Source organism: Chiroxiphia lanceolata, chromosome 6, assembly GCF_009829145.1.
Source record: "Chiroxiphia lanceolata isolate bChiLan1 chromosome 6, bChiLan1.pri, whole genome shotgun sequence".
Lineage (NCBI taxonomy): Eukaryota > Metazoa > Chordata > Aves > Passeriformes > Pipridae > Chiroxiphia > Chiroxiphia lanceolata.
Genome location: NC_045642.1, coordinates 50,387,546 through 50,412,559, shown reverse-complemented (window position 1 = coordinate 50,412,559; position 25,014 = coordinate 50,387,546). Strand labels below are relative to the sequence as shown.

General features: G+C 41.2%; 1 protein-coding gene across 2 annotated transcripts in view; it reads left to right on the top strand.

Moving 5' to 3' along the window:
• Nucleotides 1-25,014, top strand: part of SYNE3 (spectrin repeat containing nuclear envelope family member 3) — a 67,118-nt gene that overhangs the window by 13,202 nt on the left and 28,902 nt on the right. For both annotated transcript variants that reach the window (XM_032691042.1, XM_032691040.1), the window contains exons 2-11: nt 8,750-8,907; nt 11,934-12,106; nt 12,536-12,845; nt 17,908-18,069; nt 18,805-19,149; nt 20,299-20,435; nt 22,379-22,526; nt 23,287-23,469; nt 23,738-23,881; nt 24,851-24,985. In XM_032691042.1, coding sequence (XP_032546933.1) covers nt 8,764-8,907; nt 11,934-12,106; nt 12,536-12,845; nt 17,908-18,069; nt 18,805-19,149; nt 20,299-20,435; nt 22,379-22,526; nt 23,287-23,469; nt 23,738-23,881; nt 24,851-24,985 — 1,881 coding nt within the window. In that variant the 5' untranslated portion in view covers nt 8,750-8,763. The remainder of the gene's footprint in view (nt 1-8,749; nt 8,908-11,933; nt 12,107-12,535; nt 12,846-17,907; nt 18,070-18,804; nt 19,150-20,298; nt 20,436-22,378; nt 22,527-23,286; nt 23,470-23,737; nt 23,882-24,850; nt 24,986-25,014) is intronic.

Below are 25,014 nucleotides of genomic sequence, written 5' to 3'. Positions count from 1 at the left end.
GGCAAAAATGAGTCACGAGAAAGCAGTCTGTTTTATTCAATTCCAGAAATGTTCTCAACCACTCAAAGTTAATTTATAAGCACCATTTTGCAGTGGTCTACTTTGTTTCTGAGCTTGGGGATGAGGTTGCTGGCAGTTCCAGTGCTGTATTTTGTTTGTGACACAGACCGGCCTTGTTTGCCCGTGGGTTTGTCTGAACACAAACCAGTGCTGTTTTGCAATATAAAGCCTGGCATTATCAGATTAATGCAAATATTACTTTTAATTATGTGAGTGCTGCTGTTTAGGTATAGCTTTACTTATCCTGCTGTATGTTTTTGACAGCGTTTCAAGTGTTTCTCTCTTGCAGTGGTCGTTTTTCTCTTTCATTATATAAACAGATCTTTCTGTTCTATGCAGATTAAAATCTGCTAATTTTTCCATAACGATATGCTTTGATCCCATGAAAATAACTCTTATTTTAATCAACAGCTTTAGTATCTAAAATTAGTATTGTCCTACTTGCTAACTACTGTGTTTTTGAATTCCATGAGTCTCATTTTCACCATATAAATATCTCATTAGCATCATCCGAGTGATAATGTTTTGAAAGATATATCTAAGAAATCTTATGTTTTGAAGAGTTAGTCCTTCAGCTGTTTTAAATGGGACAAAAGACATTGTACCCTTAGAGCAAAATTGTAAAGTACTTGCAAGTGACTTCGTTTCTAAGAAATATTTCTAGTAAATACTTGACTTAAAGGTTTATTAGTTTAAAAGATGTGTGCTTAGTCCTCCCAGGCTGCACACAATTGCTCACTCAGAGGCAGAGTCATTTGACTGATGGTCGAATAAGATTTTATCACTGATTTTGTAAGGGAAAAAAATTGCATGTGTAAAAACTCCCTAGATCCAAATGTGGAAACAGTCATGTAGAAGAGGAAAGGATGTGGAAGAGGATGGAATGCCAGCTTGGAGACAGCTTGACATCCTGTACCCCTGAGTGCCCACCCACACTACTACTGTAGGCCTTTTCAGGACATGGGATTCCTGCAGAAGGCAAATTGTCCCACCTCTGGTATGGATCCTTGCTTGGAAGCGCCTGTCTTTCACACTGATTCCCTTGGGAATTGCAGGGCTACTATTCCAAGGTGTCCCATTGACAGCCTGAGGTTAAGTGCAGCGAATTTCCTTTCCTGGTGTAAGGTCCAGCATGTTTGCAGAGCCCATGCTGAGGCCACATGCTCTAGCTGGGCTTAGGGATCTCTTTCTGGGTATCTCTGGCTTCAAGAGGTGGGCGGAGGACAAGGGTAGTGGAACCACCCCAGCTTGCAGAGAGCACTGGAAATGCAGATGCAGGCTCTGACAGCCCTTTCTTCTATCCACCATTCTGTGTCCCTAAGTACACATCTGTGCCTTGCTTTCTTTGCCAAACCCCTTCCGACTTGTCCTCTGTAATCTCTTTGCGACAGAGGTATTAAGCTTTTAACCTCTGCTCACTGAGGGGTGCTGTGAAGGCACACTCTGTATGTGGCTTAACACACTGGAGTCCTGATTTTGACAATTGTCCTTGGGAGCTACTGTGTGACAAACTGCACAAAAACAAGGAGAGCTGCTGCCAGCTAGCCAGGGAACAGTTTCCCAATGGGGTTATGATGCCAAACCGAAACTGAGCAACGCAGGTGGGGTATTAAGAATTGCCAGGAAGAATTACTTGGGAATAGTCTGCAGAGCAAAACTAATTTGCAAAATATATTTGGCAAATAGTTACAAATAACCACATCTTTGAGAAAATGAGATTATCTGTACGCAATAATATGACCAGCAAAAGAGGAATGATTTATCAGATGTATTATTCATCTTGAACTGTTCACTGATCTCTAGCCAAGAGCCAGATACACAGAGGTTTATTAGTCAGTATATCAGTGCTGTGACTGGCACCCAGTACTGAAGGATCATACACTCTGTGGAGGACAAGTAGGAGATAATTAAATACATAAATTCCAGTCTCCAGAGACCGTGAAACTAATGCTGTCGGCTTGTGGGTTTTTTTCGTTGGCTGACTGATGGTAAAACTCATAGGGAGCTGAGCAAAGCTGAAACCTAGCCTAGGTGTGAACTTGTCCCCAGCTGCTTAAGATGTAGATTGCTGGTAGACCCACTGATACCTTTCAGAGGTAATTTCCCAATCGGATTCCCTGGATCTGAAGAATCTCTGAAGTGGTAGAGCAGAAGTGTTTAACCTGTGACTTCCCAGACTAAAGAGTCTGTGAATGGTAACTAGGAAAATGAAGTCTCTTGTCATTAAGTTTAAAGTCATTAAACAGATATCTGCATCTCAGCAGAGACACTTGAAGGGGTATAGATTAGAAAAGGTTGACAATCATTCTCTAGAGTGTTTATTAACTGAATCTTTGACTTTGTTCTTGTCCTTTCAAGTATTTCCTTATTGTTTAAAGGCAAGAAACAAAGTGCCTTTAAACCCAAGTTTTATCTATAAAGGGGATAAGATAGTCTTACTTCCCAGGGGTCTGAATGAATAAATGCTCTAAAGATTGTTTAGTACCTCAATAATGTGGGCATAGAAAATCAAAATCTAAACCAGACAGCTATCTATTACAGATACTCTGTCTCCTTGGTGATAAAAAAAAATTTCCAGGCAAGTGCTAAAACCTGCATTTTACTTATCTAATGGAATCGTGGTAGACCAACCTGTCTCCTAGCGTGACCTGGAAATGCACAAGTGTGTATGGAGTGGGGACAGATTTGTAATTAAGAGTCCTCATGTATTCTTTTTTTACTTCTAAGTGATTTGAAGACTGAAAAAAAAAAAAATAAAAATGCTGTGATCAAATCTAATTATTGTTGCTCCCTAAAAGGGAAGATAGCCTTAGGACCCAACCCTGCCTTACTTGTACATGGTGATTCCATGCAGGTAGAAAACTATTTTAAAATTTCAGTCTCTTTTTTAAGGAAATGGCTTTTTAGACCTGGGGATTATGTAGTTTCCACAGCAGTCTTGAAACAAAAAAAAATCCCATTTGTACTGGCTCTCACCAAAGTCTGAAATTAATCTTTAAAAAAAATGGCTGAAAAAAAAAATCAGGCATTTTTTGAGAGGTAACCTGCACAGCATGTCTCTGCTTTTCAGGTTTTGGTAACAAAAAGAAAACTGTCAGGTGTGATCATGTTGTGGCAGAATGTCTTGCATTAGCCATAGGCTTCCTATGGATTGTTTTGTGAGGGAGAGGAAGTGGTTATGATATACATGAGTGCTGTATGTACTCAGGGTGTTAGCATTCCTTGGTTGAAGGGGGTGCTTGCAACTAAGATATGGATGTGTTTATTCCAAAAACCCCTATTCATACTCTGGCTCATTAATTAGGACAAACAATTGTTGACTATCATAAACATTCGCTGCCAATAACACTGGAGAGGGCTGTGTCGGAAGATGGCCAAAGTGATAGGATTAATGTTTTGAGCCTCTGAAAGATTATACTGGAAAAAACTATACCTTTTATTTGAAACCTCGAGGGCTTCTGCACCTACTCAGGCAGTTTAACACAGCTCTGCATGGGTGCAGCTACCCTGGAGGCTTTCAGTAAGGCTGGTGAAGCATTAACTAGATTCAAAATTCAAAGTAGCTTCTCCTGGAGTAGAGCAAGAATATTCGGAAAGAGAAGAGTCAGTGCTCTGTGCCTCTGCGGTCTGTGACAATGACTGACTCTCTGCTCCAGTCTGAAGCAGATAGGTCAGAGCTCCTAGTTCTGTGTCTTCTCAGAGCTCCCTTTACAGTATCTAGGGAAGCTGAAAAGTTACCAAATTATCCCAGATACAATTCCCAGAGCCAGAATTCCTTGCACAATCATGCATTTGTCTAAAATTTGATACACTTCAGTGTTTTTTAAATCTTTTTTTTTCACATCCAGTCCCAGAACCAAATGAAAAGAGTAATGAAAAGTTTGAACTATTTCAATAATTGGAAAATAGTGTCCCTAATGATGAGTGGTTTGAATTTTCCTGGAGCATTTTTGTACTTTTATTTTTGTAAGAACTGGGTTCTGGAAACTAGTCAAGTATAGGAATCCAAGACATATTGAAACAATTTAAAAGCCTGTGTTCTGTAAATGTAGGGTTTAAAGAATTTGTAAAATGGGAGTGGTTGTAAGAAACGTTTAAGAGATTTAAATTTGAAAAAAATAAAACAAAGGAAAACAGCATGACCTGGTAGAAAGAAAATAGTATGTTAGGAAATGTTACAAAATAATAGGATAATCCTATGAAAAAGACACTGCACTTGAAAAAGAACTTTAAAAGCTCCCAGTCATGTATTATAATTATTAAATGAGTAAACCTTGCAATATGCCAGCAGAGTTATTAGATGCACTAGCAAGACTGCTGCAATGGCTGTACTTAGGGAAGAACTCAGAGAAATTTGGCCCTGTGAGTGCTGTGTGGGTCATGTGAAGGATGACCTCTGCCTGCCTCTGTGGTAGGATCTGCCATGGAAACCCAGGCATGTCCACATCTCTCAGTGGTGCTACTCCCATGTAGTGGGTTCAAGAATTATAATGCAGAGCAGTCAGCCAAATAATTTACGTGCTCTTTTAGTGGATGGCTTCAAGACCACAGCTGAAACAAGGCTGCCTTCGCATCTCTTCAGCCCAGCCCAACACAAACAGGGCACATTTTAAAAGCAAACCCTAGCTTGCTGTTGCTTTGAATCTCATTTGTTCATGTTAGAGTATTCAGCCTGTGGGAAAGCTGAGGGTAGAGTGCATGTGCCTCCCATGTGCACGTGCACATGCCCTTTCTCCTCCAGGATTTTGGGAAAAGGTGGAAGGCTGCAGTTCTCTGACTTCCCTCTTTGCTAAATGGTTTTGTGCCTGGACAAGAGAGGAGAAGATAAGTGTGTGTTGTCCCAGGTTTCATCTTACCCTCTTTCAAAGGTACAGATATCCTATGGGTGTAACCAAGCCACAGACAAAACAGTACAAGCTCTGGTTTTACCGTGGGTGTGCAGTCGGTTTGGCAGAGCAACTGAGCCAGGGCTGAGGCATCATCCCTCCATGGCACTGAAGCCTACCCAGATGCTGCCAAGTGGTGTTTTAGGGGCCACAGAAGGTGATTCAGAAAAGGTAGGAAGACTACTGTTGTGGGAGAGATTCAGCTAAAGGCTTCTGGAGCTAATCTGTGTCTTATATTCTCCTGTTCCTGAAATGTGCTTTTTATAGCCTCTGGACATGCTGCAGGAGCTGTCCTTGGTCAGTTTTCTTCAGCACCCTGAAATATTCTTCGTTACTTCTACCAAATAACTGTGTGACTGCATTTGGAGAAATAAAACTCAGTTTTGCTCAGCATCCCATTATCTATGTCAGAATTTCTTATGCACAGTTATTAATCTCATTTAGTAACATATGTATAGAGATACTAAGTGTTTTCTGCACTGTAAATGCGCCTTCTGCAGTATGAATTAATACACTGATTCAAGTAGCATTAAAATGAAAAGCTGTTTTGAACAGCCACATGCATTTGACAATAACTGTGACAAAAAACAATTTTGTACAAATTGCTCAGAGGATCACAGCAGTGATTGAGGGGAGGCTTTCCCTGGCACAGTGAGTCCCAGAGACTGAGCCTGGGACGGGGGCCCTAATGGTTTGCTGCTGTTGCAGGTTCGTGTGTTAATACTGACTCTGCATAGCTGAACAGCTCAGGTCTTTTCCAGGACCTGCTATGTCTTCTTTGTCCTTTTTGTGCTGATCAGAGTCCAGAAGTATTGCTCAGTCAATGATGCAACAGAAATGGGGTGAATATTGTTGATTCATTAACTTCTATTGACTAATCATTTATCTCAGCTTTAGAAGCATTTGCAAAGAAATTACAGATATTGCCATATTTCACAGTCAACAGCTGTTCTTCTTCCCAGGCAGACAGTAAGTCAGAAAACATAATTTTACCTTGCAAGTATCAAGCATGCCGTTTGTGCCTGGGAATTATTCCAGAACAACACATTGACGCTGGAGCTGATAGTGTCTGGCTGCCCTGTGTGGAGGGAGGACAGTAGGTCTCAAGGGGCAGCCCAAATTCATTGAGGTATAGCAGATCATAGCTACCATGAAATCTGGCTGGGCATTGAGTTGTACTACATGCTAAATTTAATCATCTTTATGGTAATAGATGTAGGAATTACTTGGTCAAAATCAGTCTATGTTATGCAGGCAGTTGGAGTAACAAAGTGTTTCTCTTCCTTTGCAAGCTGGTGATCTTAACATTGAAATAATATTTTTAGTGGCTTCCTGTGGAACTCCTTATGTGGAATGACTGTGTGTGGGATAGGAATCTTTGTGACTGTGGGTTTTGGACAGAAATTCCTTACGCTCAAAGGAGGGTAGCGTGAGGGCAGAGTGTGAATGTGATTTTCTTCCTGTTAGATGATGGTAGGTTTTCCACTGCTTCTTAACCCTCTGCTTTTTTTTAAGAAATAGGACCAAGAAAACATAATGTTCTGTACTGGCTACTCCATGACTGGAGTCCTGAAGCAAATTTGAAATATATGATATGGATGTTGCTGGGAATAGAAACCTCTCCTGGGAAATGAATGCCACTCCTCATCAGTGTCTATCCAGCAAGTGTACTGTGACTTTTTGTTTCACAAGAGCATAACTAGAATCACCACAGCTTATACTTGTGCATTCAGAAACTGTTTGCCTAGAAAATGTATGTATGTAACAAGGAAAGTTTTAGGGGACAGTCCCTCTACAACTGCCAGATATAATGTGAAAAGTTAATGTGAAAATGAGTTGATCCGTCAGCTACAACGAGATGTGTGCTCTCTTCTGAGAGTTGGATTATTGTAATTCAGAAATGTCAGTTCTGGACCAGTCATAGTTGGAGAAGGACACAGCTATCTAGCAATCCACTGAGAATAACATTACTCCATTAGCTGGCTTCATCCTTTGGACTCTTGTGATGTAAGTCAGTGATTTTAGCTGTAATTATATATCCTGTCTTGTTTTTTATATTTGAGAGAGGGAGTAAATGCCCCATACCACACCACCCTCACTGAAGCCAGTACATCCTGTTCTATTTATTAAATCTTTTCAAGGTGAGGTCACACTTTTTAAAACTGCCCTCAAGTTCTGAGAGTTACAGCCTTAGATTCTGCTCTGTCCTCCCACTTAGGGAGGAATTCCCTCTTCATGCAAATGCAGCTCCGCTGGTCTGTGCATGGAGGTCTGACCCCATCCTCTGTTCCAGTTGTCCCTATGGGTAGTGCAGTAGCTGTAGGTGCAGTTCTTTCACTCTCTTCTGGAACCTGTTGGGTATAAAGCCTGCTGAAGGCTGGGAAGCAAGAATTCAGACTTGTGAATACTGACATCTTGTTTCCTCTGGTCTGATGTGGAAGAAAATGCACTGGGTGCTGCAGGGGAGGACATCTAACATTGCATGAATACTTTTACCTCATGAAAAGGAATATCAGCAGGATGGTGGGAAACTTTCTGCTTGTGAGCAGAAGGATGGCTCTCCCTTATAAAGACTAAGCTTCTGAGACCTACAGGGGTTACAAAACACCACTGGTCCAGTTTCACCAAGAGCTGTGCACTGAATCTCTCACTGAACACTTTCTTCCACATGAATCATTTCATGGAAACTGAGGGGCTGCTGTGGAACTGAATTCTGTGCAATGACCTTGGGTTCAGTAATTAAGTCTCAAAATTTGTGCTGCAAAAATCTTTCAGTGACAAATAACAAAGGGCAAGAATATTTTATTCTACACTGACTGCTTGTCTGGCAGTAGTTGTAGGATGTGATCCAAACCCATTGAATGTCAGTGACTATCTTTCTGTTCACTTCAGCGGAGCTGACCTACAGGGCGCTTTGTTTTGGTTCATCCTTATTAGTCAAGTTTAGTCTGGCAGTGCTTAGGGGTGAGCCTAGGATGGCTCTGCTCTATTATTCAGGCACAAAGGAGGCCGTCCAGGCTTGTGCTCTAAACAGAGACATCAACAGAGCAACCAACCATCATACCTTCTCACTGAGAGAGGGAGGGGAAAATTAAAAACTTGCAGCCTTGGTATGGAGTAAAAGAGATGGCAAAAGAAGACATCCACCAGCGTTGATATTCCCCTGCGATAGCTTGTGAATGGTTTGTCTTTGCAATTGCTTGGCAATTGCTGGCCAGTTCTCATTGTCTGTGTACCCCAGACTCACTGCATGTGCATTCAGGTAACCTCTGCATGGTCTCAGCAGAAGAAGTTAACCGAGGGCCTAAGTACCTGATTCTGATCTCAACAGCCTTAAAGGGTTTATACACCTCTCGATTAAGCATGTGCTGAAGTGCTTTATTAGTCTGGTGTCAGGTGCTCAGTACCTGAGCCAGGAAAGGCAGAGGGAGAATTTTATACTGACTAGGCTCTGTGAAGAAACAGAAAGTGTTTGTGATTGGTGTAGCCAGTCTGGAATATACCACAAACACTAAATTAATCTCATTTGAAAGCTTTGAATTAAATCTGTTTACTGTGATGGAACCTCCCACAGTTCCCCACCTTCTTTTTGTTTCCTGGTATATTTTCATTTGGGAAGGCTGCAGTGTGAATGTGTTCTCTGTGCTCAACTGAACAGCAATACTGCTGCATTTTTTGGTATTATTGTTAAAAAGGAAAGCCGCAACATCATTAGCTTTTCTCCCTTGCTCCTTTAGATTGCCTTGCGTTCATGTTTAGGTCTTAACCAAAACCTACTTACCTCCCTGTTCTTATCCTTTCAGCTTCTTCAAATGCGATGACTCAGCAGCTACAGGATGAATTTGACAGTAGCGTGGAGAATGCAGAAGCTTGGATGAAGGCCATCCAAGAGAGACTGAGGATCAATGACAACACCAAAGGACCTCGATCTGCCCTAGAAGCCAGACTGAGAGAAACTGAGGTAAGGGGAGAGTGATGTAGCCATTCAGAGGTGGCAATCACTGCTGCCATTGTTAGACCAGTTATTACTGCGAGCTCTGGAGTTGTACATTAAGAAACTGTCAGCTGCCCCTCCTTTTTGGAGCATTGGTCCTGCACGGATGGGTTCACATCAGTATTCTTTCTAATTTTTTCCATCTGCAAAATGTTTACAGACATAGAAAAAGAGGATTGCAATTTGATATCACAGGCTTCCAAGACTAGCAGTGGGTTTGGCAGGTTAAAATGTTTACAGTGTTAAAATGTTTGCATGCTCAAACCTGCAACAGTTTCATTGCTGATTGCAATTACCATAGTAATTTGCAGAAGACCAGCATATCATATAAGAGAATCAGAGCACATTGGTGTTCCTTCTCCTCCTGGACTCTGGCACTGAGAGGGAAATATTGTAGTGTCCTGGTAATGGCTGTTCTAGAGTAATCCCTTTGTTCTTTTCCATAAACCCTGATAATAAGATGGTTTACTGGTCCCCTTTGTCTTCTCTCTAATGAAAAGGTAAATGTTTTCATTTTTTCCTGGTTTTACTTAATCTCTTGTATAACTCTTCTCACAGAGATCCTGTTGCAGATTGTGCCTGCTCTCTTACTGTGATTTCACATTCATTAACTTCAGTTTCATTAGATGTTATCTAGGTCTTGTAATCTCAGAGAAGGAAACACTCCTATTTGTCCCATCTCTACCATTCATGATTAAAGGGAGTGGTGATATTTCTGTGATTAACACTGAAACTATTTTTATACCTTTATTGCCTTTAATTCCAACTAGTCTGTTCTTTAAATGGCAAAATCTATCCCGTTGTTATTTACCCAAAAGCCTTTTTTTGTGTGTATCTACTTGTATTTGGCCTGCCTCTTCTCAAGTTTAACAATTCAAAAGAAATTGCAGGCATATATGGAGGACAAGATACTTTACATGATGATACAGTGGTGTCTTCAGCCTTTTTACTTAACTGTGGTTTACTGGAGGATGAATCTTGCCTATGGCATAATATGGAGACCGTTCATGGAGAGGTAGATGGTAGCTAGACTTGCATGTCAGTCATGAATATCTGAAGCATTTCCTCTTGGTCTATAGTTTTATTTTTCTGCCCTTAAGTTGTTTTTACCCTTTCCTTTTGTCTGGGAATCTATAATGTGTAGTCTCAAAAAACAGGCAAGAAACACAGGAACTTGAGTAGAAGAGTGGTAGTTTGGAAAAGGGGGTGCATTCATGGCAGAGATAAGAAGTAAGGTTTAGAGGTTTGTGGTGATTTGATATGGCCAGGACCAAAGCCCATTGACTTCTGTGGGCTTTAGAGGAGCTCTATAACATGCAAAAAGTCACGTTAGGAGATTTTTTCAATTCAGACTTGGGAAATTCATCATTCTAAAGATTAACAAGTGTCTGTTCTCTCTTCCTGTGTTTACTTTAATCACCTCCTGCTCCCTTATTCCGCCTCCTTCCTGAGCTTGGCTTCCCCCTCCAGCTTGTATGTCCTCGTGATGTGCTTGCTGCTTCACTATTGGCTGTTTTCAAATCCAGTGATCAATTTTCAATTCCTTTTTTGCGTCTGGCTCGTCAGTTTTTTTCATACTTCCTTCCTGTGGTTTTTTTTCAGTTAATTTGTTAATGAAAATGCCAGCCAACGATAGCAATCATGTAAAAAACAGATTTGAAAAAGAAAAATGACTGTACAGCCACTGCTTTCTCTCTGGCTGTTGTTTGCTTTCTGTTGCTTGAAAAATGTCAGGCTCAGAAAACAGCTTTACTCTTAAATTTTTCCTGCTGGATGATGGCTATGGCTTGTATTTTCTTTCTTTACCCTACCCTTTGCCATGCTTTCCTGGATTCTATTAATCACACTTTTCATAGTAGATAATTTGTCCAAACACCTGTTTGCATGTCACATGCAGGTGTGCTGTGTACATGCCAAAAGAACAGTCTTTTCCCAGAATGTGAGACTGGAAATCTGAAGGTCTTTTATTTGGTCTCACCTTTGCAATAACTGACATGATTTTTTTTTTTAACAAATCCCATAGGTCTAATTTTTCCAGAAGTAATTGCTGATTTTGAACCTCCTGGTGTTTTTATTATAGAAACCTTTTTCTTCAAACTCAAAAGCCTGCAGTTTGTCAGGAGTTTATGGAATAACAGCAAGAAAAGCTAATCTGATGGCATCGGAAGTTTGGATAAAGTGATGTTGAAAGCTGACATCCAAATTGGAGCATAATTCATCTGTTATATTGTACAGAACTTGTTCTGGTTTTTCCATTTCTGGATAGAGGAAGACAGTTTACTTAAAATTAGATGACTCAACTTTCAGTTCCTGGCATTTCTATTTGTGCAAGATGCACATTTTCACCAATCTGTAACTTAGCAATTAAGGGTCAAAGCAAAACTTGGTAGCAGGCACAAAATTCCACTAGTTAATTTCTCCTGGCTTGTTTTCTAAGCCAACTTTTATTTGCACTAGGAAGCCTTTTTAATATGCTTTATGATTTCTTATATTAGACCTTAAAATTGAGACGTTGCAGTGTACCCTGTGGAGATTGGCTCTACGTGCTTTGGCAGGTGGGGGAGAACAGCTGGCATGTGGCAACATAGTGCTATAATTTATAACAGCAGTGCAAACACAGCCACAGGCATTTCATAGAAGATTATCTGTTTTTTCTAGCTAACTTAAATGTTTTTCAACTGCTGTGTGGCTTTAAATTCAGTTCTTTAGAATGTTTAAGAATAAACAAGTCTGAAGAAAAGTTCATATTTTTCTTTCAGGAGAAGCTTTGCAGCAGGGAGTGAGGTGAGAAGGATTAATTGTCAGTGTTGTATAGAAACATTTCCATCCCACCATAGCGTTAGGTTAACGATTGGACTTAATGATCTTAAGGGTCTTTTCCAACCTAAATGATTCAATGAATTCATGATTCCTGGGTAAAACCAAAGTTTACATTTCATCAATTGCACTTGCTTTCTTTTCATGCTTTCAGTTATCATTTGTTTTTCTCATAGAAAATACGTGCACTGGAACCAGAAGGCAGCTTGAAAATGGACTTGATTCTTGTGAAGGCAGATGCTGCTCTTCGCAGCATCGGTGAGGATAAGAAGCACGAGGTACTATCTAAACTGAAAGACATTAAAGCCTTGTGGGAAGAGACAGCCATATACATTACTCATTGTCACAGGTAAGACAAACGTACTCTTTGGTGTGCTGAGGCAGTTGTCTCATCCCATGCTTTCTTAAAACACTTCCTGCCTCTCTCTGCTATCTGCATTGTAGATAGAAATTCCTGCTAATAATCTCAGTCCCATGAACATTTTGGGGACTGTGTAGGGAGAGAGGGTCAGTGGGACCTCAGGGCTCTGCCTTCGCAGCCTGGCCCAGCTGCCTCATCGTCTGGCATGATGAGTTTGGTCAGGCACAGGGACCTTGCACAAAATATTTCCTCCCCAAAGGAGGGAAGGCTTGAGAAGTGAATCTGGACTCTGTGAAATCAGAGCAGCTTAAAATTGCTGAGAACCTTGTCTGTTGCTTTGAAGGCCTTTTGAGCTTGTTGGTCTCCACTGTTCCCATCTTCATTTCATCTAACGCATCTCTCCTGCTATCCCAACAGCCGTATTGAGTGGGTCTGGCTGCACTGGAGCGAGTACCTGAAAGCCCAAGATGAGTTTTACACATGGATTCACAACATGAGGGTGACCTTGGAGCCTGACATTGAGTTGCAGCTTGGCTTGAAGGAGAAGCAGTGGCAGCTGAGCCATGCTCAGGTTCTGCTGAATGATGTCGTAAATCAGTCAGTCCTGCTGGAAAGGCTGCTGGAGGAAGCTGCTTCCTTGTTCAGCAGGATAGGTGACCCCAGTGTTGACGAGGATGCTCAGAAGAAAATGAGAGTGGAATATGAAGGAATCAGACAAGAAGCTCAGGTACACTTATAAGGAGTGGGAGTTGTTCAAATCGCACCGGTATTCATACGTTTCACCATACAGTATTGTTTGCTGTCTGCTCCTTGAGTCATGCTGCTTGGTAGGACTGCAAAAGGAAACAAAGCTGAGGACCCCTGTTCCTTCAGTCAGTGGACTGTTTGCAACAGTTGTCAAGTTTCAAGATGAGCTGTTAACTGGGATGCTTTTACACAGTACCATATAGTATGTTGTTGAAAAGTAACTGCAAGCTGCTTGCTGTGTCCCAGTGAATATTGCTTTAGGCCATCTCTATATAAAGTTTGAATTGTTCCTAGTCTTTCAGCACATTAGTGATTCTTGTATAACCAGATGCAAAGTACCCATTCCTAGAGCTAGGGAATATTACAACCATGCACCCTTGTTGGAGGAAGTAACATTAGCCCAGATCCAGAGCTGCACTCCCTGCCTGCAGAACTGGGAAACGTGGAGGTAGGAGTCAACTGTGGCCCACCACTTTGCTCAGCTCATCATTTCCAGTATCTGAAGGATTTTCATGCACACATATACTAGTTCTTGCCTGATGCTAATCTTCCTGTTTCAACAGCCATTAGATAGTGTAAGACATCCTACTTCATTTTTCAGTACCAGTGATTTCCTTTGACCCTATTCCTGAGTGAAGATTTCAGAAAAAGCTCATGCTTTTCACTTTTAAAAGTCAGGTAAAGACAGGACTAGACCATGTGGTGCGGCTGAGGGGCAGACATCTGTGGGTGGGTAGAGGAATTCAGTTTCTTACTAGCAAATCAATAGAGAGGCTCAAAGGTATATTTTAAATATATGTATAGACACATGTATCCCAAACAAAGAAATTAAAACCTGTTTTTTGTCTCACAGTGGCTTCCAGGAGTTTCATAGTCTAGAGTTATCTGTTGCAAATACAAATAATTTTCATTACATTGGTTCTGCTATCTGCCTCTGTTATAATTCTGCCTTCTATTTATTCCTACACCTACACCTGAGTCTAGACAGCGATGTATGCTTTCCCTCCCTGGGTGCTGTCATACAAAGTTAACTTCAGATCACACTGGAAGAACAACATTGGGATGCTCATGCCATTTCCCTGCTTGCTCTATGGATACTTTTAATGAAAAATACCCCAAACCTCTAAACAACAAAAAAATTCTGAGCTGGCACCTTTTTTGAGCATGAAATTCAGGTATTTTTTAGCCATAAATATACAACTACTGCTAATGTCTCTCCAAAACTGAGAGTATATTTTGAAGTTCTGTAACTGCAGCTTCCACAGAGAAGCCACCAACAGATTCGAGCCTCTACACTGATTGTTTATTTTTGAAGGTGGATCTTGATTACAAGGCAACTGATTTTACAAATAAGAAGATGTGTGGAAATTCAGGTGTTGTCAATCTAGATTGCCATTTAAAATTCTCATCACTCCTTCCTAACCAAGCTTTGTCTTTGGTTTTGAAGCGGGAGACAGTCATTAGTTATTTTAATAAGGCTGTTCTTTCAATCCAGTAATTTGAATACTCAAAGCCAGAATTTGACCTGTCTGAGACTGGTTTTACATAGTGTGATTTCTCTAACTGACTTGGATACATGCTGGTGTAAATGAGATCAGGAAGTGGCTCATAGTAGTTAGACAAAATACGTCTTTATGTTTCCAGTCAACTGAGACACCAGAAAAAGCTTTTCCTTGGCATTGGTTATAAATAGCACATTTCATAGAAGGATGGAGTGAGAGAATCCAGTTAAGAAATCCCTCTTTCAGGAGATATGGAACACAAAAGGGAGTGGGAAGCCTTGGATTTTGCAACCAAAGTAAATGCAGAGTTCATCATCTAATGCCAAGGCTACAGGCACATTGGGAATCATGTTGGAAAGTATAACACTAGTTAGAGAAACCCTGACATCTCTTCCAACAGACGGGAAGAGTGAATGAAAGAGACGCAGAGTTGTAAGGGGATTGCTCCCGCCCCTCACATGATGAGAGGCGAGGCTAAATGTGCCTTGCAGATGCCAGCTGAATGCCTGAGCTGCCTCCCAGAGGAGGCTCTCTGGTGTTTGTAGATTACACTTGTGTTTGAAGAGCATTTTTAGATCCTGTGCAGTTGTCCAGCTCTATCAGAAGGCAGGCTGTTGCTCAGTGTTTCTTAAATGGTTTACTTCTCTGGTATGAGCAAATGATGTTGTTGGGGTTTTTTGTTGTTGTTGTTATTTTTATTTTCTTAGTGCTAATGTGTTCTTAACATTCCTAAATTTTAAAAGCACATAATTTTCTTTTAATTGCGTCGGCAGGAATATTTTTAGATGTGGAAGCCGTTTCCTACGTGCTTTCCCTTGCCCAGTAATTTACCATATGCAAAGGTAGATGATTGTGTGTTTTAGCATAAATACTGTCTGAAGATGGTAAGAAAAGTTGATATACAGTATGTTGATATTTAGACAAATATATAATATATTTCTGAGCACAGCAAATTAATTTCAATCCATGTTGTCTCTGTTAACTGAAACCTAGATAGTTATAATGGGTTTGCTTAGGCACCCTATAGCTAAGACTAAAAGCAGCAGGAAGGGCTACAGGAGCTTTCTGTACTCTACTTGAGAATCCACAGCAGGTTTAAAGCAGGAACTTCCTTATGTGGTCTAGATTGCCTTCTGGAGGAGACTTACTTGCTTTTGCTGACTGTAAGGGGATCTTAGGGGAGAGGGTTTCCTATGCCTCTGTTCACCGTCCCTGAGTACCCAGGGCTGGGCATATCCTACTCGGACACATTTCTTTCTCTGCAGCCCATGGCAAACCCATTCTTTTCCTGTCAGTGCTCTCACTCTTTCCAGGGCCATGTCCTTCATAATGTCTCCTCACATTAACCAAATGCATGTGGACGTTGAATTTCACACTGTCCTGCTCCCTGAACAGTTAACCTAACAGGAGCAAGTGATACCATATTTTCCATCATTGGAAAGTTTTCCTGCCTAACCTCTTGGGGGGCCAACTCAGCCAGCTCTTTGTAAGCCTTTTGTCTGACAACTTGCACAGTCTGTCCAGATCCATGGCATCTATTCCTTGACCTGATAGACCAGCAGCACACCCAAATTGTGCACTCCTTTGTTTTGGCTGAACAGCCTTGGCCAAGGGTGGGTCATTTTGACTTCCTTTTAACCCCCTTATATATTAGCATAAGATTTTTGAGCTTAATGTCTCCACTTTGATATTCTGATTTACACCCTTTGGAGCTTCTCTCAGTGCAACAAATTAGCCTAATTGCCTGGAATCAATAAGCTTGCCCTGACTTGGTTCACATGGGTGTGTGGCCCATTTATGTCGCTACAAGGTTGCTTTCTTCAAGTCCCTAACTTGAGGTCCAGGAGTAAATTGTTTAACCTCTGCAGATGTGAGAGTCAAGGCAAGGGGATTCAACAATTGAGATATTCTGCTGGATACATATTGGCTACAGAAAACTGCAGCCATAATTCTGCCTTTTGGTCTCATCCAAACACATGTATGGGTAGTGCAGCATTTCATCCTCCATGGGAAGCAGTTGTCCCTTAACTATCACTCTTTTGTCCCACAGTGAGTCAGCTAACTTTAGGGGAGTCACTCATCAGTTGCACAAGTCGCCAGAGATTGCAGTGGCAGTGTAGAAAACACACCAAGGTTGTGCCACATGGAGAGTGGTGGCTTTGTACTTAACCTGGGCTTAACCACGGGCTTAACCTATCCCAAAGGTGAACAGCAAAGTCCCAGAGTGACCACAACCCCCAGCACATGGGAGGTCCTGTGGTGACGGATTCTTATGCCGTTCTCCTGTTGGCCTGGCTGAAGAATAGGCTGACAGAGTGGTGATGGCTCACTGCCACCTCAGGCAGGTTGACAGGTGTGGGGACATGTCCAGAGCATCACGGAGACAAGGAAAATGCAGAGGGGACTTAGCAGCTCTGCCTACAATTGCAGTTGTCACCCTACTCTTCTCTGTGGAGGGCAACTGGGAGGAAGCTCTGCTCAGAGGCAAGTGATGTGTCCTATATTACACAAAATGAAACTCGTCCCATCGTCTGTGGTAGCAAAGCCTTTCAAGGGTGCTGCAGGCACTAATGGATTATGCAAGGAAATGTGGGGGTTTTTTCCTAATGTACTCATAGTGTAGCTCAGCTGCTCTCTATGCCAACTGGTAAAGGGCAAGAAAAAATTAGTCTGATTTTCCAGAAAATAATACTTAAGTTGGATATTATACTAATGAAATAGCAGAGCAGGGATTCCTTGTGATTTGTGTCAAAATCAAAAAGGCTTAAACTTCAGCTAGCAAACAAGTCTAGTCTGAGTAAACATGACTCTCTCTTGTTGTGAGGAGTGCCAGACTGGATCAGCAGGGAGCAATTCGTGACGTGTAGGCCCCTGTAGATACAGGGATTGTCGGTTATAGGATGCACACACAGTAACTTGGAAAATGAAGCCTGCTTTCCATAGGCTTGAATTTGCTTCCAGCATCTTTGATACCACCACAGAGTAGTTTGTGACCTGCTAAGTGAGTAAGTGTGAACGTACCTGGACTACACAGTTGAAGATGATGGTCATTTTCTGTGCAGCCTGTTCAAATAATGAACACTTTAAAACATTTTGCATGCCCCCAATGCAATCTCTCTTATTTTCGTTTTGAGAGATAAGGAAAGTAAATCTGTTGTGTGCTCATCTCTATTTTTAACCAGCAAGGGGAATATAACTGCTTGTGTCCCAAAGTAAAAACTGGAAACAAACTTCCGTCTCTTTTCTAATGAGAGAATAAGATGTTTTGGGTAGGAGAGGCCAAAAATTCACCTGAGAGGACCTTGCAGTGTGTCTTCTTGGAGACTAGACATTGAGAGCCTGCAGCACAACACAAATAGGGACAAGCCTTTATGTATTTTTGTAGTCTGTTTCTCAAGAGGAACTTTGAATTCCTATGGAGGCCAAGTGTTGTGGGGGCTCAGGGAAAGAGACTCTTGTTTATAATTTCTGGGTTACAATGTAAAGGGAAAAGAGCCAGATAAGCACTGTCCTCATCACTTTTGATGTCTCTTGTTGCAGAACAGAGTGAAACTGCTTGAAACGATAACCAAGGAACATGAACAGTACAGCGCCAATGTCAACCAGTTTCAATCGTGGCTGAATGGTGTGACAGAAAGATTAAACTGCTGCATTGGAGAAGCAACCAAGTCTTCAACAGAGGACAAGTTAAAGGCACTGAAGGTCCTTGAACAATATAACTCTAAAAAGGAGTTAGGACTGTGTGTTTTTCATGCCTGTATGTGTTGCTCAAACCACACAAGGGTGTACTTGAGAAAAGAATTATGCAAACTAGATAAGATGGTGATTTTAACATAGGCTAGGGCAGAAGAGTTGTATCAGGTCCTAAAACTCATAGTACGTATGGTTCTCCCAACTCTAGCATGAGTCACAAACTGGTCTGTTTTGTTTTTCTTAAAGCCTGATCTCCTACGGTTATGTGATTCTTTGGAAATATCGTCCTTTAAACTTGTTTAAATAAATGGTATTTGGTAAACATGATCCAAATAGACCCTAAAGGTTCACAGATTTTGAGAGTTTAGAGCTGGTGATGAAAATACCAGTTTTGAGAACAATATCCATTTTTTTGATGCCACTACAACTATTTAGCTTTAAAATCTCTGAGATCTAACTATTAATATTTCTCTAGTATCTGCAGCTCCTATTTTCTTTGTCAGGGACCTCAGGTGACAAGCATTTATGAAAATCAAGCCAATATTTTCAGAATCATGGGAGTTAGTATTACTCAGAAATCAGTCAAATTATCAATCTTGGCTTCTGGTCACTTGAAAAAAGATATATTTTTAAATGAGAAGTGAAGAACAAAGTACATATAACCAGGAGAGGTAGTCTTTTTTCTTACTGCTTTTTCCCCAACTTCCCATTCCTGCAGATAATCTTTATTTACTTATTTTGCAGGAAATTGCAAAAGACATTAGGAGTGGTGGAAAGAAATGGAAGCACCTTGAAAATCAGTGTGCAGAGGTGATTGAGAATACCTCTCCACTCGGAGCTGTGAGATTGAAGGATGAACTTGAAAAGCTAAGAAAAGCCTTGGAGAAGTTGAAACTGCTAAGTAGTGAGGAGGAGGAGAGATTGCTCAAGATCCAACAGTCAGAAAGTGCCTATAAGTACCAAGCCAGACAATTAGAAGCAGACATCCAGGAGCTGAGAAAAGATCTACAGAGACTAGAAAATGACTTAAACCCTGGGGAAGGGGAAAAGACTGAAGATGAGCTTGTAACTCTGTGGAGAAAATGCAATGTAAGTTGTTACCTTTCGTACAGAGGATCAAGTGCAGCCATAGACTGAACATTTATAGTGACATCCAACAGGTGCCTGTCCCACTGGTTAAAAGTGATAAGGAAGGAATATGAATGTACATGAAACAGACTGAGGAAAATGTGACTAGCAACAGTGGAATCAACTGCCCCAGCCTTCATCTCACACTGCACAGAGGGAGCAGGGTGGGAGGATGTGTCGGAGTTTGTGTCTGGAGTTCAAAGGGACCATATGCAAAAAGAGCACAATACAGAGCAAACAACACAATTTGCTCCACTTAAAAAGAAGGAAATGAATGCCTCACTGTATATATAAATACATAGAAACATACACAAACACATTTCTGAGGTATTTGGTAAGACCATTTTTACATTATATCCTTCATCTGTATGAGATGAGTATCTGTATTCCTTTACTGGCAGACACATCATCATGACTAAGAAGTCCCAAGATTGAAACAATCCAGTATTTACACCAAAATCAATGTCGCAAAAAATGAATGCAAAAAAATTCATCACACATAAAAGTAGATAAGAATCTTTACCACTCATTTCCTCTCAAGGGCTGGTTTTGCATTTATTATCTGTTCTCAAAATGCCTTTCACTGCTGTTTGTATGTCTAGAACTCAGCAGGACTAGCTGGGAAAAGCATATGCAAAAAGGATCCACAAAATTTAGACTGGTTCAATCCAGCTACATTTGCATGAGTTTTAGTTGTTTTGTTTCCCTGAGTCACCCTAGAATTAATGTTCTGCATATGTGAGTCTTTGAGAAGGATCTGTTCATGCAAACAGACGCTGCTAAGACTGCTCCAAAAATGCATCTCGTGTTATGTACTACAATCAGCAAACTGAAACTGGGCCTGTCTGCGATTCACTCTGTTTAAACAGTGAACCCTGGAGATCAAATGCAGAGGCTGGACAGTGTGAGGAGAGGAGAGGAGAGAGCCTGCTGGAACAAAACTGTTCCTGATAATGTTTTCTGTCTTAGCAAAGTCCACCCGTTCCTTACAACTAGGAAAAAAACCACTGAAAGGGGACTTGTGTGTACCCTGAGAGACAGCCTTACTTCTTCATTTCATGCGTCAGACACTACTTAACGTGTAATTTGTTCATTATTTTTATGACTAAGGCTACGAGAGCAGCTCTGGCTGCAGAAGAGTCAAAGGTTGAGAGGCTGAAGGCTCAGCTTAAGGAACTGCTACGGTTTTCCCAAGATGTGCAGCCACACGCTGAGAGCGTTGTCTCTGCAATACAGCAGTATCAAAGGTACTGGGAAGTCTGATTATGGTGGGGGGGTGGGAGAAGTCTTCTCTCAGACATTGAAGGGATTGACAGGGGCCTAAGAAAAAAGTGGTATGCCATCCAGTTGTACATGATGGGTAGAATTGAAAAGCTTTTGCTAATTACATCCGCCTCCATGTTTCAGTAAAGCTGTAATTTCAGCCATTTGCTGGGAGCTGTAGGCTGCTGGTCATTTTCAAGCAGTGATCTTGCATCATTGAAATTGTGTATGGTTTGAAGGAAATTAGATTGTTGGCAGCTAATTTGATCTTATTAGCATTTTCTAATAATAATTTATGTATTTTGCCTGTCTTTCATGACAGCAACTAGAAAATCAGGACAGGAGCTGTGGTAGTAAACGGTTCAGAAGAATTATGGCCCTCCCTTGTTGAGTTTGTTGTGGTGACTCATCAGCCTTAGGAATTATTTGGCAGAGTTTGTTCTCCTTCTCCTGGCAGCTTATGTGCACGTTCCTGTTTTCAACTTGCCTTGGGTTGGAAACTCTGAAAGTTTAGCCTCTCCCCAGACTTCAGTGTTTCCGTTTCCAGGCTGCCTGGAATCAGGAAGTAAAGAAGCTGCAGCAAATTTGCAAACTAGAAGAAAGGATCTTTTTTTAAGGGGGAAAAAAAAAAGGTTAGTTCTTTTCCTGTATCCAAGCTTATTTCCCTCTGTCCAGTGCACAGTATGCTGTCCTGCTGAAAGGGTTATAGGTCATTATGGGAAACTATTTCAGTTTAAAAACTAGCAAAGAAGAGCAGAGAAGGCAGGGAACTTGTCTCTTCGTAGAAAATGGCAGCTGCTCTTTTACCAGCTTCTCTCCAAAGCTTCTTTGGAAGTCTGGCAGCTTCACACTGAGCCTGGCAGGGGCAGCAGAGCAAATGGCAGAGGATGTGTAAAGTCGAGACTTTCTATTTGCGGAGCTTTTGGCCTCTGCAATCTTGCCTTTGTTTAGCTCCGTCATGTCCCAGTGACAGAGGTAAGATTGTTGTTTCTGTTTTTATAGAAAGGTAGTATTGATCCTGATTGACACTGCTCTCACCTGCCTGTCTTGTGAATTTGCAGGATACTGTTCCCATATGAATATAGATTTTGGGCTGTGTTTTGCCATATCAGGCAGGATTCTGCAGATTGGGAGGTCAGGAAAGCTGAGAAAAACAGGAGGCAGCTGCATGGGGTGTGTCACTGCTGGGCCTTGTTACTCAACTGTGTTTTGGATAAGCCTTTATAAGAGAGGCCTGGATATTTATTGAATGCTTGCTGATTTTTTTTTTTTCAATATATATACACACTTAATATAGCTGTGCATGTATGTGGTTACATATTCATAAATACAAAGCTTTAATCAGAATCACCTATGTGTATTAATAGGTAGATAGTTCAAGTGGTTCTGCAAAATTTAAAATAATGTTTCTGAAATAAAAATGTATTTTCCGCATTTTTGTGGGTAACATAGGGTGATCGAAGACTTCTTAATATAATTTTTTTAAAGGAACAAAGACTCTATAATATGTAAAACAGTACAGGCAACTGCAGTTACATTCTAGACACTCTTAGCTTGTTCCTTCCCTCAGTAACTTAGACTGCTCTGATAATATGATTTGTTACATCACCCTGGTGATAGCAGCCAAGAAAGGTCATAAACATGTGTAGACTGCTGGCTACCAGAAAGGCAAAGTAATTCCTGATACACAGTTGCACAAGAGACAAATGTGTCTTACAGCATCTAAATAAAGTTTTGTCAGATGTCTTTGACTGACAGAGCAGCTGCTGGTGTGCAACTCTAGGCTCAGATAGTAAAAAAGACTGAGGCTTTTGTGTTGGATATGGCTTACACATGAGTATTGTGTTAATTCATGCCTTGGTGAATAGGATGTTTGGACTTGGATTTCTTCATAATCCTTCCCTTGGTTGTCACTTTATCCTTGCAGTGTGAAAGGCAAGACTTCTAAAATGAGCACTGATACAGAGACCCAACTGAGAAGACTCTTCCAAAATCCCCTGCAAAATTTTGAACAGTGGAAGCCATCGGTCCAGATGCTCCTGGAGACTCCAGAGCCAGCACTGGCTCACATTGAGGTAGCAAACCTGTTACTAAGTTCAGAAAGGGTACTGGGTTTGTGTTTGACCAAGCCTGCATAGAGCTGCCAGTCAGCCGCAGCTGGAAGGGTCTTTCCAGTATGGCAGGAAAACCCACAGTACAGATGGAGGTCTTTACTTAGTTCTGGTTGTAGCACCTTGTCTTACTTTCTGCCCTCCATTTGTTTATCTGGAGTTGTCAGCTGAGTAGGCTGCATTAAATTGTTAGATATCTTTGACAATGATGATAATATTGTTTAGCATTAGGCCAGATCTCCCCAGGTGGGAAGTCTGTAGGCTCTGTTAAGAATTGTGTAGTGATATAGTCATGGGATTATAATGCACAATTTCTGCATGTGCCCAGCAAGGTGTGTTTGTTATTTTGTCATCCCTGTGATCTTCAGACTAAATGTGTCTGTGAACAGGGATGGAATTTATCCTCAGGATGAGCATTCAAGCTATCCTTTCTGTTGGTTGTTTAGGCCTCTCCTCTGCACAGACAACTCTTTCCATAGTACAGCTTTCCTCTATTTCTGTTCACAAAATGGATGCAGCCCTGGTGCCTCTAACATTATCAGGAAGACTTTTCCTTTAATTGGGCACTGTCCAGGTACCTTCTGTTACCCCTTGTTGGCCCAGCATGCTGTTTTTACTTGACTTTGTCATACTGGTTTGGTTGTGTGACTTGTGTGAGAATAATATGATTGTATGGTTTTTATTTTTTTGGTAAGATTTCACTGGAAGGACTTTTCTCCTTTAGGCTGCTCTAGCTGAAAGCTCCCAGTTCAAAGAGAAGTTCATGACATTACAGCTGAAGAAGGATTTGCTAAATAATGTCCTCGGTGAGGAAAAAGCGGAGTCTTTCCTTCAAGAAGTAGCTGAAGCTTCAAAGGAGAGAGAAATTCTACACAAAAGTCTACTGCAAAGCAAGAGCAAACTCCAGGTGAACTACAAAACCCATATACTGTCTTTGCCTGTGACAATGGTCAATTCTTTACTAAGCCAGTTTTACAGATATAAATTTAGTACTAACCAGCCCAATCCCTTTTTCTAGGTTGATCAAATATTCAAATAAATTTGTGGTCCATTGCATAGTGTAGCTTGATGTTTGTTCTGAACATGAGGTTGTTGTTCAGAACATGAACTGACAAAAGATAATGCCAAAGGATATATGTTGAATGCTGGATCTTTTTTCTTCTTTCTCCATCTAGAATTTGATATTGCAACACAAGAACTTTGATGCTGGTTTTGCACCCTTGCAGAAGAAATTGTCTGCCATCAAAGCCAAATTAGATCTAGAGAAGGAACCACGGCCTGACCTCTTGGGTAAAAAGACACAGCTCCAGAGACTCCAGGTACATTACAGTATTGCTCGTCTGTATGATCCTCAACTAATTGTGGTCTTGTTTGTTTATATTGTCATATTTTATTAGCATTAGGAATTCAGTACCTGTCGCTTCAATTGATTGTGTGTTAGATAATTTCATTTGGTCCAGTTTATATCATGGAGTAAATGAAATTAAAGCAAGGTAGATGAAGCACTGGCAAACTGAACTTGAGGGAAGGAACAAGCAGCTGGAAGCTGTTAGTAGCACACCTTCTTGGGCTAGTTTTAGTGCTAAAGAAAATGTATTCTGATACTTCCCCCTGGGAGTGAAATTGCACAAGATAACCTGACCCAATCTAACTTCCTCCAAAGGAGTTCCCATTGTTCCACCTCCTTTTGCATCAACCCCCTTTCCACTCTTTACCTTGTCACAGCTTTGACAGATGCTTGATTTACTCCATGGGCTGATTCATCTGGCCAAGATAAGAAAAAAAATAATTAAAAAAAAATAAAAATTTTCCTTTTGGTTAGTGTTTTGAACTGGTTCAGGGTCCAAGATGCAGAGCCTGATCAAGGCATGCAGTGGTATTACATGCCTGGGAGAGAGCAGAGAAGAGCAGGAGGGAAAGAGAGAGGGGATGTGACTCTGCCATGGTGAGTTGTGGTGATCCAGCGATACTGTGCCACTTTGTCCTTGGTGAACACAGGGATGTTATCACCATGGCTCTTTGTAGTACTTAGCTGGTTATACTATGTATCCTTTGGCAGCTTCTCAGCAGCTAACCTTCTTTGTTATCTGCTAGTAGCATGTAAGGGCATCCAACCGTTTTTTTTCAGAAACATTTACTCCTAGACATCAAAACAACTAATTTTCTTAGTGATTGCTGCTGGGGGTTTTTGTCCTCACACTGCCAAATGTAGCTACCTTTAGTGTGTGTTTTGGAGGTCCATGCCATATCTAGCACACTACCCATATCGAATGTCTTTTCCTCTGCAGATGATCCAAGATGACTTGGCGGAACTTGCGATTCACATGGAGGAGGTAGAGAAGCTTGTTCAGTCAAATACCACACACAGGCATGAAATGAACCAACTTTCATCTGACTCTCAGGCCCTGAAAAGATCACTGGAGGTAACGTAAAGAAGAGTTCTTAGTTGCCT